General features: G+C 43.6%; 1 protein-coding gene across 9 annotated transcripts in view; it reads left to right on the top strand.

The window, feature by feature from the left end:
- LOC119953854 (dixin-like) overlaps positions 1-16,896 on the top strand; it is a 160,979-nt gene that overhangs the window by 77,559 nt on the left and 66,524 nt on the right. Inside the window, exon 6 of one of the 9 annotated variants that reach the window (XM_038778434.1) lies at positions 2,484-2,888. The exons of 7 other annotated variants lie outside the window; for them this stretch is intronic. In XM_038778434.1, coding sequence (XP_038634362.1) covers positions 2,484-2,511 — 28 coding nt within the window. In that variant the 3' untranslated portion in view covers positions 2,512-2,888. One more of the 9 variants, XM_038778435.1, reaches the window with a different exon arrangement.

The following is a 16,896-nucleotide window of genomic DNA, read 5'->3' as shown; positions in this document are numbered from 1 at the left end:
GTAGTTAGATGGCCTTTAGTTTTTTTTTTCCATGTCGGTGCAACATCGAGGGCCGAAGGGCCTGTACTGCGCTGTATCGTTCTATGTTCTATGTTCTATGATGCTTTTACTGCTGGGAAATCTATATCTTCTTTAAATAAATTCATTGACTTGGCCTCTACAGCCTTCTGTGGTAGTGAATTCCACAGCTTCACCAGTCTTTGAGTGAATTGTATACATTTCAATAAAATCCTCTTGCATTCTTCCAAACTGTAGTGAATACAGGCCTAATCAACCCAACCCCTCCTCTGTGTCAATCCTGCCATCCCAGGAATCAGTCTGGTGAACCTTCTCTGCACTTCCTCGGTGACAAATATATGTTTTCCTGGATATGGAGACCGTTCCGAAGGGATGGCCTCCATTGCTCTCTTAGATTAGGATAAGTGGTCGATACAACATCGTGGGCCGAAGAGCGTGTAGTGTGCAGTACTATTCTAAAACTGCACACAATACTCCAGGTGTGTCCTTACCAAGACCCTGTGCTGCTGCAGTAAGACACCCTTGCTCCTCACCTCATAAGAGCAGGGCACTCCCCAGACCCGATCTCTAGCAGTGCCGCCATCCCCCCCCCCCCCCCCCCCCCACCCCCAGGTGCTGTCACACCTAGTCCGTATTTGTGTGAACCAGTACTAAATGACAAGGTCTCCCAGGCACAGGCGTTCCATCCCGGGCCTTGGGAGACTCCGGTGCAGACATGTTTAAGTGAGATTTACTGCTCATTTAAATATGAAAATCTGGACCCTGCCCAGGGAGGGCACAATCCAGATCGCGACGTTTCGCGAGATCCTGTTAGATTTTGTGAGGCTTCCAAGCATTGCAGAATTCCAAGATTGAACAGATTGACGCATCCTGAGCAGATGAGATGAGGCCACTTGACCAGGCTCACCATTTGCCTTCCTAAATGCTTGCTGCACCTGGATGCTTGCTTTCAATGTCTGGGGTACAAGGTCAACAAGGTCCCTTTGTGCATCAACATTTTCCAATCTATCGCTATTTAAATGTTACTCTGTCATTCTGTTTATACAACCAAAGTGGCTAGCTTCACACTTATGCATGTTATACTGCATCTGCCATGTATATTCTCATTTACTCAACTTGTCTAAATAGCCTTGAAGCCTCTTTACTTCACCTCAATTCCACCTTGTTTCGGGTCGTCAGCAAACTTGGAAATATTACATTTGATACTTTCATCCAAATCGTTGACATATATATTGTGAATAGCTCGGGCCCAAGTACTGACTCCTGTGGTACCCCACTAGTCACCACCCTCAACTGCACAAAAGATCCATTTATTCCTACTCTCTGTTTCCTGTCTGCTAACCAATCTTAACCCATATCAGCATATTACCCCCAATCCAATGCACTTTATTTTGCGTACTGACCTCTTATGTGGGACTTACAATCTGAAAATCCAAATACACAACATCCACTGGTTCTCTCTTATCTACGTTACTGGTTACGTCCTCAAACAAATTGCAGGTGGTTTGTCAAACTTTTTTCAAAATTTAGAGTACCCAATTCATTTTTTCCAATTAAGGTGCAGTTTATCATGGCCAATCCACCTACTCTATGCACCTTTGGGTTGTGGGGGCAAAACCCACACAAACGCGAGGAGAATGTGCAAACTCCACACAGACAGTGACCCAGGGCCGGGATTCGAACCTCAGCGCCCTGAGGCCGCCGTTCTAACCACTGCGCCACAGTGCTGCCCTGACAAATTTGATTTGCTTTTCATAAATCCATGTTTACTATGTCTAAACTCGTTGATATTTACTGTGAGGTGTTAAGATGGGGATTTACACATGTCATTCTTTGTATGTTGTAAAGAACTGTGCTGCTGTGGGGAAGGTGTTTGAGAGAAAGTATTTCCAATGGGGGGGTGTTTGACTGTTTGTTTTAAAATGCCATTTAGGGAGGTTTTTCAGCAGAATGATTAACCCCACTGTCTCTCGACAATAACATGGGTAATTTTAACTTATCTTGCCTGACAAAAAAACAGATATAAGCAATCTGGCTGCCTGATTCACACTCAGCCTGACTTTTCTTTTAAGTTTCACTATTAATGCACACCTTCGGGCGGCACGTGGCACAGTGGTTAGCATTGCTGCCTACGGCGCTGAGGACCTGGGTTCGAATCCCGGCCCTGGGTCACTGTCCGTGTGGAGTTTGCACATTCTCCCCGTGTCTGCGTGGGTTTCACCCCCACAACCCAAAGATGTGCAGGATAGGTAAATTGGCCACTCTAAATTGCCCCTTAATTGGAAAAAATAATTGGGTAATCTAAATTAAAAAAAAAAATTAAAAAAAATAAATAAAAAATGCACACCTTTTCGCAATTTTTAGATCATTATTTTTGTCTTGCATTTTTATAGATGATTGAGCTTTCTGCTACTCTTCCAAATGGTTCAACTTAGTTTGCTTTCAGCAGAATTTCTTCTTTACAGCACATTCCTGACAGCAAGTGAACTTTAAGACATCGAATAAAATATTATTTGGAAATGTACAATGGCCCTCTTCTGGCAGGTGCTGATTTAAACAACAGAAGCAATTCAATGAAACAAAGATGGAATTTTCACCTTGCTCACTCGGTGGAAACCTGGGTTAGAGGCAGAAAGAGTTTGGGGTAAACAAACAAACTATAAGAGCAACAAATCTCATGAGCAGTTGTATATGGGTAGTGTGGATGAACATAGTGTGGACGAACTGAAAAAAATCTGACTTGCTTTGTTTTCCTGCAAAATGGTTATTTCCTACTTTCAATATCTTTGACTACTGAGCATGTTACTCATGTCGTCCACAGTAAATATTTGGAAGAGTACGTTGTTTTATATTTTTCCAATTTCATCTTCTCAGCATCCTTTGAAGTTTTCCTGTGATGTAAAATTAAGTACTATTTTTATTAAACATCATTATCTGACTTGAATAATAGATGGTGTTTGGTAAGAGATTTCATTGCCACAATCAAATACACCTTTTGTGTCAGTTGATTTCAGTTGTGGGAGCGCTAAAATGAGTTGCGATCAGGAAAGGAAAAATGATCAGAGTTTCCATTCATTATACAGTGAATCCTATTGGAAGTGTGTGGATGTTGGGTGGGAACAGAATAATTGGGCTGGATTTTGCTTCTGCAGATGCGCTGGTGGTGTTGTGTGGGGGGTGGGCGGGGGTGGGGGTGGGGGGGTAGCGGGTGGGGGGGGGAGGGAGCGTGACCATTATTTTTGGACACTCCTTGGTCCACAGAGGGACCCCTGGCCCAGCAGAAAATGGTGCCGCCTACACACCTACTCACCACCCACTTTCCAAATTGCCGGGACCAGTCAGGCAGACCCCCACTTATCTGGTTGTGAGGTAACAAGTCCATCACTGCCTCATCATCCTCCAGTTGCCATCCCAGCAGTGGTTATCGCTCCTGGTGGCGCTGCTGAGCTGCCGGCCCTCTGATTGGTTGGCAATGCTTGGGGAGGGCCTTAATAAGAGGGTCCCCCCTGCAACTGCCAACTGACTTCCTGCGGTCCCGCTGACTACGAAAGTGGGTTCTTCCCTGGCTTTTGGGCCTGTCAGTGGCATAAAATCAGCCCATTGCGCATTCCATAGTCAGAGAACCTGTTGACATTCACTGGTGAGGTTCTTCCATGAGTGGCCACGTGGGTGACCATATCAGTAGGTGCTCTGTGTCTGTAATACGGTACTCGTATGAGAGTATCACTGGATTCAGGAGAAGAAGACCGAAAGGAAACCTGAGGAATGAACCCTTGGGGCAGTGGAGGAAATTATTTAAAGAAAAAATAAATGGATTTGAGCTCTGCAACAATCTTGTTTCTTTTTTAATTAAGAGTCTGTGACCCATCTATACTTTGTTCAATCAAATGTGCAATCCAGTTCGAATCTTGAACTATTCCTGGGCACCAAGTGTCCTCAGATGAGTTAGATGTGTAGAGAAGAGGTTTTGAGAAAAATCTTGGTGTCATGCCATATTGGACTGGGGTTCCAATGAAAGTCATAGGAAACCATTATGTATGAAACACTAAAGTGAAACAGCTCTCACACAATTGCTAATATTTAAAAATAAAAACTAATTCAGAACCATTCCACGTAACTGCAATCTGGGGCATACTTCCCCCAGGATTGGGCTTAATTGAAGACAGCTGTGATGCAGTTCCATGCTATTTTAAAAATTTGGAAATGGAACAATTTCTGCAAAACGAGGACTTTGCGCAATTTTATGTTTGACTCTTTTTAAAAACATAAAATCCGTGATCCATCTTTTTAACCCTAAGGTTCCCTGTTAAAAAGCATTGAAATATTAACTTTCAGTTAACTTCAGTGCACCCGGGGTACAACAGTAAACATTTCAATCTTTCTGAGTCCACAGTTCCATAATAGTTATTTTCTTCCAATTTCCAGTAAAACTCGAGAAATTTACAGAAAATGTTTATTCTTTAAAAAAGTTCAAAATGTTGTTATTTTATTGCTTAGTTTAATTATATTACAGAAACATTATTCAACAAAATACCTCAGCGCTATCGTACCAGAACCTAAAATGGCCAGAGGCTTCAGATTTGACGCTGATCTCCGATGAGTTTGCTAATTACAGTCAGAATGGCTGTTGGGGCCTGCAGTTGGCCTTGGCATCTTTGGGGTCCTGCTCCTGAGAATCAGTAATGCTCCATAATGGGAAAATGTACATATGTTGACATCAGTCAGCAGATGACTGCGCCGAACTTTGCCCTGCCTAATAAAATAGCCCAATGACATTGTCAAGGCTCACACATGAAGAATGGTCACTTAGGTTGAAGGGTTGTCAAGCCGATTGCAACTGTATTCCAGCAAGTCAGAAGAGACATCAGAAAATTAAGTGTGTGTGTTTTCTATTCCATTCTTTTTTTTTACGGGATGTGAGCAGCACTGGTTTGACCAGCATCCATCACCCATCCTGAACTGCCCTTGAAAAGGTGGTGGTGAGCTGCCTTAGAACATAGAACATAGAACAGTACAGCACAGAACAGGCCCTTCGGCCCTCAATGTTGTGCCGAACAATGATCACCCTACTTTAAACCCATGTAACCCGTAAACCCGTAACCCAACAATCCCCCCATTAACCTTACACTACGGGCAATTTAGCATGGCCAATCCACCTAACCCGCACATCTTTGGACTGTGGGAGGAAACCGGAGCACCCGGAGGAAACCCACGCACACACAGGGAGGACGTGCAGACTCCACACAGACAGTGACCCAGCCGGGAATCGAACCTGGGACCCTGGAGCTGTGAAGCATTGATGCTAACCACCATGCTACCGTGAGGCCCTTCTTGAACTGCTGCAGTCCCTGAGATGTAGGTACACCCACAGTGTTGGGAAAGAGGGAGTTCCAGGATTTTGCCCCAGCAACAGTGATATATTTCCAAGCCAGGATGGTGCGTGTCTTGGAGGGTGCGTGTCTTGGTTTTCCCTTGTATTTGTTGCCCTTGTCCTTCTAGATATTGCGTGTGTGCGTGTGTGCGTGTGTGTGTGTGTGTGTGTGTGTGTGTGTGGTGGGGGGGGGGGGGGGGGGGGGGGTTGTGGGGATAGGTGTTGGGGAATGTATTGAGGAGGTAACTGTAATGGATTTAATATTGAGAATCTTGCGGCTGTGTCTTAAGGAACTCTACTGCAGCACTACATGGTGTAAACATCACTCCAAATTGATGATTAATATATTTGTTACAGATAAGACTTCATTGAAATCTTGCTTTTTTATTATTACAATCTAGGTTCTGGGATTAAATTCTACTTCTGTGAGGTTTGTTGACAAATTGTACTGATGTCTAAGCTAGCTAGCTTCTCTGACTGTGTCACAAATAGCAACTGGGTATGACAGAGAAGATTACTTCTATTTAGCATGGTGGTTAGCACAATTGCTTCACAGCTCCAGGGTCCCAGGTTCGATTCCCGGCTTGGGTCACTGTCTTGCGGAGTCTGCACGTTCTCCTCGTGTCTGTGTGGGTTTCCTCCGGGTGCTCCGGTTTTCTCCCACGGTCCAACGATGTGCAGATTAGGTGGATGGGCCATGCTAAATTGCCCTTAGTGTCCAAAATTGCCCTTAGTGTTGGGTGGGGTTACTGGGTTATGGGGATAGGGTGGGGGTGTGGACTTGGGTAGGGTGCTCTTTCCAAGAGCCAGTGCAGACTTGATGGGCCAAATGGCCTCCTTCTGCACTGTAAATTCTATTCTATTCTGTTCTAAACACAATGTGCCGAAAGTGGAAACTTTTACCTAATTGGCAATTCCCCAGCAAATTGTGTCTTTCAGACTAGTGCATGTCACCAAATGCAAAATCTACTATGAACTAATGCAATTGGGCAGTTAATTGCAATTATTTAAAAAATGGACAAGTATTCATTTCCAGGACATTCTAGTCAGTCATTGACCTGGTTCAGTGGTATTGACAGTATCTAAAGAATACGATAGTTCAGATAGCATGATTGAATTTGTTCATCAATCAGATCACTCGGGCAAATTATCTGGTTGCTCCGCTCTTTGGTGTTTGTTGGACCTTGTGTACAAATTTGCTGCTGTGTGTTCACTATCCAGGTCTGCGTTTGATGCCCATCTCTAATTTCCTTCGAGAAATCGGTGGCGAGCTGCTGCCTTGAACCACTGCAGTGCATGTTGCGCAGGTGCACCCATAATGCTGCGGGGAAGGGTGTTCCAAGATTTTGATCCAGCAACTGAGAATGAACGGCAATATCGTTTCAAGTCAGGATTGTGTGTGACTTGGAGGGGAACCTGCAGATGGTGGTGTTCCCATGCTTTTGCTGCCTTTGTCCTTCTAGGTGATAGAGGTCACAGATTTGGAAGATGCTGTCGAAGAAGAGTCATGGTGAGTTGCTGCAGTGCATCTTGTAGAGAGTACACATTGCTGCCACTGTGTGTTTGTGGTGGATGACTGGTTGCTTTTTCTTGAGTGTTACTGGAGCCGCATTTATCAAAGCAAGTGGAAGGTGTTCCATCACACTCCTGCCTTGTGTCTTGTTGATGGTGAACAGGCTTTGGGGAGTCAGGAGGTGAGTTACTCAACTCCAAATTGCCAGTCTTTGACTTGCTCTTGTAGCCACAGTATTTATTTGGCTGTTCCAGTCAGTATCTGTTCAGTTGCAATCAGATGATATTGATAGTAGGGGATTCCGCGGTGGTCATGCATGTCGTTGAATGCCAAGAGGAGATGCTTAGATTCTTTCTTTATGCCGATGGTCATTGCCTGGGACTTGTATGGCACAAATGTTACTTGTCACTGGTCAGCCCAATCTTGAGTTTTATCCAGGTCTTGCTAGACATTAGCACAGTCTGCTTCAGTATCTGAGGTGTTGCAAATGATGTTAAGTTAAATAAATGAATATCCATTCATCAAATTAGGCAGCAAAGACATTCTGATGGTTCACAGTTGTTTTTTGTGACACTATAGTTCAGTACAAACACTGGTTTACCCTCTTCCCTTCTGGATCCTCTCTCTGTCCAGATGCAATCGCAACTGGGGGAAAAACCCAGCTGTTCAATATAAGCTTTAATGGGCATCACCAGTTCTCAATTCATTCTGAACCAAGACCTGGTTTACTCTTAAAAGGACCTGTATTTCTAACATTGTCAACTCACTTACCGAGCATCCCGCATCTGAACTTATAATGGAAGGAGTTTGATGTTGAAACAACTGAAGATGTTAGGACCTGGGACAGTGAGCGCAATCTACCCGATTGGGGACAGAGTCCCATAGCGTGCGATTAGCCAGGTGTTTCCCGGCGCTTGGAGCACTGAGCAACACCCCACTATCTAAAGCTCACCTGGGTAAATTGAGGGCCTCAGTGGAGAACATGCAGCCGAGGCCGCACTCAGCCCTGTTCCCTGCTCTCGGGAGCTCTACTCGCCAGAACACTTCAGTGCAGGGAGAGATCGGGATACCGTTTTTAAATGGCATTCTGATCTCCCAAATTCCCCACAAGCCCCAACTCACTGTCTGGGGACACCCACATCGGGCATTTCCCACCCGGCCTGATGCATGGAAAATTCCAGCTTGGCACATTGGCTGTGCAAGCCTGTCAGTGCCACTGCCAGTTCCACCTGGGCACCACCAGGCTGGCACCCAGGTGGTATTGCCAAGCTCTGTGCCAGTGCCATCCTGCCAAGTCAGCACACATCTGGGGGCCTCCGATCCCCTGGGAGACCCTCAAAAGTGCCATTCTGTCTGATCCCTACATGTAGAGATCAGCACAAAACAGCGCTCGCCAGAGGTTTGCAAGGTGAAAGGATTAGATCTCAATCCTTGGTTGGATCTCGGGAACGCATGTTAAAGTGAGACTAGCAGCCTCACTCAAATATGTCGATTAGCCAGAAAGTGATCTTGTCTAAGACGGTCTTCCCGAGGTTTCTGTTTGTTTTCCAGAGCCTCCCAATTTTTATGCTATGCCCAAGGCGTTCTTCAAAAAGGTGAATGCAGACATATCGGGATTTTTGGGCGGGGAAAACCCCGCGGGTGAAAAATATGCTGCTGGAGTGGGCTCTCTCAATTTTATTAACTACTATTGGGCGGCGAATATTGCGATGGTCAGAAAGTGGGTAGTGGGAGAAGGGTTGGTGTGGGAGCGGGTGGAGGTGGCCTCATGTAAGGACATTGGTTTGGGGGCACTGTGCGAATCACGTGCATGTTTTGCGCGTGTCCGAGGCTGAGGGATTTCTGGCAGGGATTTGCTGACGTCATGTCAGAGGTTTTACAAATGAGGGTGGTGCCGAGTCCAGAGGTGGCGACCTTCAGAGTGTCGGAAGACCTGGGAGCCCAGGTGGTGAGAGAGGCCGCCGACTGGCCTTTGCCTCCCTGGTGGCCCGGAGACGGATCTTACTAGGGTGGAGGGACACAGAGCCCCCGAAGTTGGGGGTGTGTGTTAGTGACATAGCCGGGTTTCTCAGACTCGAGAAAATCAAACTTGCCTTGTGGGGGTCATTGCAAGGGTTTGCTTGGAGTTGGCAGCCGTTCATCAACTTTTTTGAGAAGGATTGTTGGTTATATTGTTGTGTTTTCGTTGAAAATTTGATGTGTAAAATTGTTAAAATTCTAAATGCCTCAATAAAATATTTTCTTAAAAAGAAAAGAAAGTGACCCTGCCCACAACAGTGTGGCACAAAGTGAATTGCTCCTGCAGGGAGTCAGCACGGCCGAATTGCTTTCTGTGCGGTAATTATTCCATGGCTCTTATCATTCCGATTGACTTCAATTTTGCGAGTGCTCCTTGATACCACACTTGGTCAAATGCAGCCTTGATGTTAAAGGCAGTTTCTCTGACCTAATGTCTGGAATTCAGATCTTTGTCTAGGGGCAAGTACCCCTGACAAACCCAGACTGAGCATCATTGATTTTGAAGCGATTTGAGATATCCTGAGGTTGTTAAAAATACTACATCAAATTGCCTAGATCAAATCCATAATAAATGTTTTTGAAAATGTGTTTATTATGTTTATAGATGTAGTTAAAAATAATATTGTGCTCGGGCCACAAGTCAGCTAAGAAATTATTTACTATGTATATTCCGCGTTTGAACACAGTGGTTTTACTATTTTTAAACAGTTGGGTGGTAGCTAACTTGCTGAAGCAGGCCTGCAGACATTATTGATTTTTGTTCTTGCATTCAGCTCCACAGCTGGGTAGCAGATCCAGGCTGTCTGTCTTGACTGTGATGCCTCACAATTACTCCAGTCTCAATCAGTGCCAAGCAAAACTGACTGCATTAAATGGATTGGGCTATTACTTGAAATGTTTTCTGCTCTGCTATGCAATTTTTAAATTATTGGCATTGGATACAGAGTTTCCTCTTCCAGCTTTGTTACATATCACACTGGCATTTTTTGTACCAAATATCTGGGAAGAATAACATTCCTGAAATATCTTGAGAGGAAGAATTTGGGCCAAGAAGTAAAGATCAGGCCATGAAGAATAAGCAATTATCTGAACCCAATTAAAAGTGATTAAGTGTTGTGCAGAACCAGTTCCCCTGGTTGCACAGCAGGGTGGTATACTCGAATGCTGTAACACAGAGGGTGGTTGGGATGCTGTCTGGTGCTTAACATGATAAATTCTTAATTTAGGGTGAATTGCACAGAAAGAGTTCCTGAGCAGAGCTCTCCTCCAGGGAGGGAAATGAAATAACCATTACAGAGCCGCAGATGTAGAAATAAAGAATGTGTTTGCCACGTTCTCTTCTGCCTGGTGAGCCAAAATAAAAATGAGCTGCAAAATAAAGATTTGTTTTTGTGTGTGTGCAGAGCCACTGGTTGTAAATGTGATTTGCAGCATTCACGATCTTTTTAAAAAATGTCGCTGCAGAAATGTCAGTGCAGTCCACAAATGTTCATGTATTTTTTTTTTCATGAGTTATGCTTTCCTGAGGCGAGTAAAGCTTTGCTTGTTTTTTCCTTCTTTCCGAGCATAGTGACCCCTTTGTACGCTGGCAGCATCAATACCGGTAGCGGGCTGTGTCATTGTTAAGCAAATCAGTGTGCTTGCAAAGCACACAAAATCAATAGCAGCCAATTCATTTGTACAGCACTAACCTTTATGAGATTCTAGGACCAAAATTGTATGCACAATTTGAGAAATGGTTAAAAGCTAGGTTCAAATTTAAAGAACAGTATTCAAAATTTTCATTTCACTGGAGGGTCACTCCCACTAGAAATATTGTCAACATTGACTTACTGTTTCTCTCAATTTTGTGACAAATCCATGCTTCATTCTGTGGCTTATTGTTGACAGTGAAATAATGTTGCCTTAATTCTGTCACTGGAACCGTATAATATTGTAGGCATGGCACTGAGAATCACTGTAAAGGTTTTTGTTGTCTGAGAATAGTTTCCTTTGTTGCTTTTTGTTTCAAAGTCTCCCATTTAGTTGTCGCGGACTAAAATATTAGCTATTGGTTCTCTTTTTTTGTTGTTGTCCTGGACAAAATTCCCCCTTTCCTTCCCATCCCGAAGCGGCTGATGTTTTTGTGGTATGGATTTGAGAGTTCAAGTCACCCTCTTTTAAATTCCTGGTATTGGTTTGTGAACCTGGAAACTGGTTGTTCTATATTCAGCAGCGTCAAGTGGTGACATTGGTGAAGTCCTGGAACCAGGCCATTTGAATGCCCCCTTGGACAGAGATACCATGCTGAATGGGAAAAACACAAGAAAATTGAGTTTTGGCCCTGCCTTTCAATAGAATCTTTCATGATGGGAAAGCACACTTGCCATCTACACCAGTGGTTTTCAAACTTTTTTTTCCGGGGACCCATTTTTACCAACCGGCCAACCTTCGCGACTCACGCCGGACGACCTTCGTGACCCATGCCAGCCGACCTGCGTGACCCACCATTTTCTCTTGTTTGTTGCTGACAAAAATGGAGGAAATGGTTTTGGGTCCCTTTGGCCCTAATGGTCCCTTTGTCCCTTTGGTCCCCCGAACGTGGAAAAAAAAAGGCTGCGACCATATAAAAATAAATGCAGCCGCACTGCGCATGCGTGCCCGATCATTGGTGCACATGCGCATAGTTTTGCGCATGCGCACCTATGATCGGGCGCGCGTGCGCAGTGCGGCCAAATTGTTTTTATCTGTTCCTGGCCATTTTGAAGGCCGCTCGCAGCCGGCATTATTAAAAGCCGGCTGTTGTGCGCGGATTTGCGCCATCGGGAGTGCCGTGACGGACGGCTCCACGACCCTCCCGACACCCGCCCGCGACTCACGCCCCCGAGTTTGACAATGCCTGATCTAGACCCTTGCTTCAAACAATATCTGTCCTTTGGGGCCTTTCAAAGCGGGTTGCTTTAACATTATGGTAACGCATACAACCCTTCTGTAAAGAGAGTTCTATACATTTAATGTCACTAAAATACAACTTTTTGCCTTGTGTAGTCAAATCAACAATTTCTGTAAATTATTTTAGCTGCCTAATTTATATGACTCTATTGAATGCCCAAGTGCTGTAATTTTACAACGTATTTAGAAGTGTTTGAAAGTGTTTTACAAGCGCCGGGGTGTCTGTCAGAAGCTGCATTGAGTGATGTTTGGGCAAAGGCACGGTAGCACAGTTGCTTCACAGCTCCAGGGTCGCAGGTTCGATTCCTGGATTGGGTCACTGTCTGTGCAGAGTCTGCACATTCTCCCCGTGTCTGCGTTGGTTTCCTCCGGGTGCTCCGGTTTTGTCCCACAGTCCAAAGATGTGCAGGTTAGGTGGATTGGCCATGCTAAATTTCCCTTGGTGTCCAAAAGGGGTGGGTGAGGTTACTGGGTTATGGGGATAGGGTGGAGGTTTGGGCTTAAGTAGGGCGCTCTTTCCAGGTGCGGACTCGACGGGCCAAATGGCCTCCTTCTGCGCTGTAAATTCTATGATTCTCTAAGGTACTAGCTTGTTGCTAGTCCCCATCAATAAGAATCAGAACCTTCAAAGGAGGGGAGGGGAGGGGGGAATTGGATTAGAAAAGCATTTTAAAAGAAAAGTATATTTTTGTTATCAATAGGTTGAGGAGTTCCTTGCCTTTGATAATATCACTTCAAAGATTAACATGGGTGCAATCTACCGGACACGTCACGCCTGAAGGGAGTGCAACGCGGGCTTTCTGGCAATATGCCGTACAAGACCGATCCAGACCTCGCGAGGCATCGCAATCTGGATCCCACACACAATGGTCGTGACCAAGCCTTGCACCTCAATCAGACCATTCAGGCATGCTCGCCCGGGATCTACCGGCTTCCCAGATTCCAAAGGCCTCCCCAGGCTAACATTGCCTATGGGTGGGGGTGTGGGGGACGCACAAGCCCTCTTAGAGATCAGGGCACTCTTTCAAAATGGTGGCCCGATCTCTGAGGAGCTGGTCTGGCCAGCAAGCTTAGGTCCCCAGTGAAGAAAATAATTCTAAGTGTGGGCTTGACCAGTGAGAAACTCCCCAGTGCCCAATAAAGTGACTAAATGTGGTTAGATAGCGGTGGGGAACTCGCCCCTGGGAAACTCCCAGCAAACCCGCCACAAATGATAATTTGAAAGTTTTCCGTTAGATTGTGCCCATAATCTTTTCACCTTTATGCTTTGATCTTTAATTGATCTGAACAGACCCTTGACTACACTGTGGACAAAGAATAGCTTCAGCTTTAATTATGTTGTATATATTTTAACTCGACAGCATTGAAGGTGTTAAACATTTTAGGCTGTGGGATTTAGCACATGCTCTCCTGTAGTCTAGGATTACAATTTGTGTCAAAATCTAAAGGAGAAATACTCTGATTAGGCTGCAGGATTGCAGTTGGGGGCCTGTCCTGGTTGCTGCAAATTTGTGGTGTATTTCTTAACGCCATTCATAAAGGCGTTAAGAAATCTGAATTACTTTATTAGAAATGGCAACAATAATGATCAACATCAGCTGAGGACAAAACATACTAAATCCCATGCCAGCGCGTAATCCACCCTAATTAGTTTCAAGCCCCACCCCCTCCCTTCGCAAGCAAAATTCTGTTTCATCCCTGTGGTGTGAAGTAAATGAACAGTGACTGTTGTGCATAGGATATGTTTGACAACAGAGAAGGCAGAGCAGTAGAGAGGCAGTGCATTTGAAACGCTGGCCTCATGAGCCAAATGTTGAAAGAAAGCTGTTTCCAATTTTGAGCAGTTGTTTCCACAAAGAGAAAACTGAACCTAAGTGAAGGGTTGTGACTGAAGTTACTGAGACTGGATATACCATGAAAAGTAACAGACATAGTTAAGAAAATGGCTCAAAATAGAAGGGGATCAAGCAAAATAGGCAGTACGTTGTGAGCCTAAGCTTCTGGAACTGGCTGCTTGAAGAAACTGCTTCCCTTTTTAAGCAGTCTTTTCAGACCGTGTTTATATTGGACCTACGTGTAACAAGAGCTGGGAACGAGTGGACAGGCACTGTGGCTAAATGAAGAGTATAACTTGTTGTGAAGCTGAAGGTCAGAGGGGACAATGGGAGGACTACAGATCAAATGGTAGGAGCTTTTTAAATAAGGCGAAACTGTATTTTTATTGCTGCAGTGTTTTTCATCTGCCTCTGCACCCTGCAACTATCTGCCAATGTCTGTGAACTGATATTTCTGGATAGACATGGCAGCAGCTAGATTCAGCAAAATATTTTCAGTATTTTTAACATCATCTGAAAAAGTATCTATATATCTAAATGCATTGAATCAAAAAATTATTTATCTTGCCTTTGTCTCCTCCGTCTATCTCTATCTTATTGATATTAACTAAATAAAATAGCATGGTTTGTATCCTGTCTGCAGTAGTGCCACTATTTATATCCAGAATCAATCTGTTTAAAGCTTTAAATCCTTCATCTGCATAAACCTTTACAATGGTCTGAACAAAATGTCTCTCAGGCTGCATTAACCTACATTCAGACTTGAACTGCTACAGCTACTCCCTCCTCCCTTTTTCCAATGAATATTTCCATACACAGGGCTAACATTATATAGGACACGTCAGTAGAAATAGATCCCTTATTTTGCTTTTTAATGTAAAAATGCTTGCCATATGCAAGGAGTGCATTCTGCATCCAAAACAGTTTCACAACAAACCTACATAAAGAACAGTTTGGATCTTTATTTCCTGTGTATAAATGCAATGCCCTGACTTTTTACCAGTCTCCTTCCAAAATATCGTTGCAGTTTTTTTATTTACAAGGAGTAGTTCACTATTTACAAATTGTTTGCTTTAAACCTTGCTCATGGGAAAAGGACGCACTACCCTCCTGTTGAAGATAATTTCCAGGGGAAATCAGTTGGCTGTCTTCCTACATAAATTCTTCTTTTGTCGAAACCCTTCTACTTTCCAATTACATCGGGTTTTTTTTAAAGCAGAAGCCCACAGAGACCAATAATAATTTATCAGGTTCACGGTGGAAAAAAGTTAAACTAAGCTTTTTCTATCCATTCAGATCAGTTAAAACTTAGTGCTCTACTGAGAGCCTTTCTGAAAATGTAGCAATTTGGAGACTGGGGTTCAAAGCGGGGATTATTAGAGAATCATAGAATGGTGAAAGCATAGAAGACCATTCGGCCCATTGAGTCTGGGCCGGATCTGTTCCCTAAGCCCATGTAACATTGTTCCCTAATTGTTTTCTTCTGCATTTTTATTGAATAATTTTTACGCTTGTGTTAAATAAAGGAAATTATGACACAATAGAAATATTCTAAATGATTCTTTGATTGCTAGATTGCTCCATTACTTTCTATGTATTTTAAGGTTAAGTAATTACATTACTTTTGTATGTATTTTAAGGTTAATATTTAAATGATTTGTACTAGAATATCACATTTTAATGGCTGTAAAGATAGTCAACACAAAGAGAGTAAAACTAACGTTGATCTTTGAACAAAATCTCGCACTTCTCTTTAAATCTGGTTCCTGTATTTGTGTCCTAGCTTCAATTACTATGAGTTAACATTCAACATAGGTCCATAGAATCCAAACAGTGCAGAAAGAGGCCATTTGGCCCATTGAGCCTGCAGCGACCCTCTGAAAGAGCACCCTACCTTGGCCCACTCCCCCGCTCTATACCCATAAGCCCACCTAACCTGCACATCTTTGGACTGTGGGTGGAAACTAGAGCACCCAGAAGAAACCCACGCAGATACAGGGAGAATATACGTTTGGTACACGTAAATTGTAGGAGGTCCGTTTGCTCAGTTGCCTGGTTCGTGATGTGGAGTGACGCCAACAGTTTGGGTTCAATTCCATTACCAGTTGAGGTTATTCTCAACGTTGGCCCTTGCCTGAGGTGTGGTGACCCTCGGGTTAAATCACTATCAGTCAGCTCTCTCTTGAAAGGTAGAGCAGCCTATGGTTCCCTGGAACTGTGGCAACATTTACATTTGGCTGTAGTTATCAATATATTGATTTGCGTGGCACTGTCTCAGGGACCACCCACAGCGAACAATGTAATGAAGAACACAAAAGTCCTACTTTTTTGTGCCATCTCCTTTGCACGTGTACATATCATTTTGCAACTGCTGAGGTTTTTTTCTTTCTCAGCCTCAAGCTTTTTTTTGTGCATTGATAATTCAAAGCAATGCCCCAGAACAACATAATATTATTAAACAGTCCATAAATAGAATACCATATGTTGGGATAGCATGAATAATTTATGAGCCACTCACCGAGGTGACTCATGATGTAAGTGGTAAAACCCACAAAAATATTTTTGTTTCCAAACTCAAAAGCACACAGTTTCTGTTTATTTATGTATTTCTCTCCCGTTTATTCCCACATCGAGTCCCACGCTATGATCATCTTTCGTCAGTCACTCAGGCAGAGGCAGGACAATTTGAAAGATAGAGTCCTCATCAATTTGAGACATGACTTCCTCTGACTGACTGGTTAGAGAGACTCTTCTGTTTTCTCTTTTCTTCCTGGGCTGCAAACCTTGACCTTGATTGAGTACTCTTTAGCACAATGCTCCGTTCAGCAAACTCACTGGAAACAATGGTTGTTGAACAATGGTCCATGAATTGTCTGCATTATCTAAAGGTGAAAATATATTGCTGTGAATAGATAGATATTTCATAGAAGAATATAGTATTCAAATTAGTGAATTCAATTTTCTGCTGCTAGAGTATGCGTATTTTGTTTTAATATTTAATTGGGTAATATAAACCGTCATGAAGTATATGAGTCAAAATATGTGGAGGGAAATGGCATTCAGGACATGAAACAATTTTATGAGATGCAGAGAAACTTTAACAAACCTATCTTTTGTTCAATTTTATCCCTCCTTTTCAATCAACATTACTTTACTTTGATTCCATGGGCAATAGCAATCCTCCAGTGCTTCCTACCCAAGGGACTTCT

Source organism: Scyliorhinus canicula, chromosome 19 (genome assembly GCF_902713615.1).
Source record: "Scyliorhinus canicula chromosome 19, sScyCan1.1, whole genome shotgun sequence".
Classification (NCBI taxonomy): domain Eukaryota; kingdom Metazoa; phylum Chordata; class Chondrichthyes; order Carcharhiniformes; family Scyliorhinidae; genus Scyliorhinus; species Scyliorhinus canicula.
This window is presented reverse-complemented; position numbering and strand designations above follow the sequence as displayed.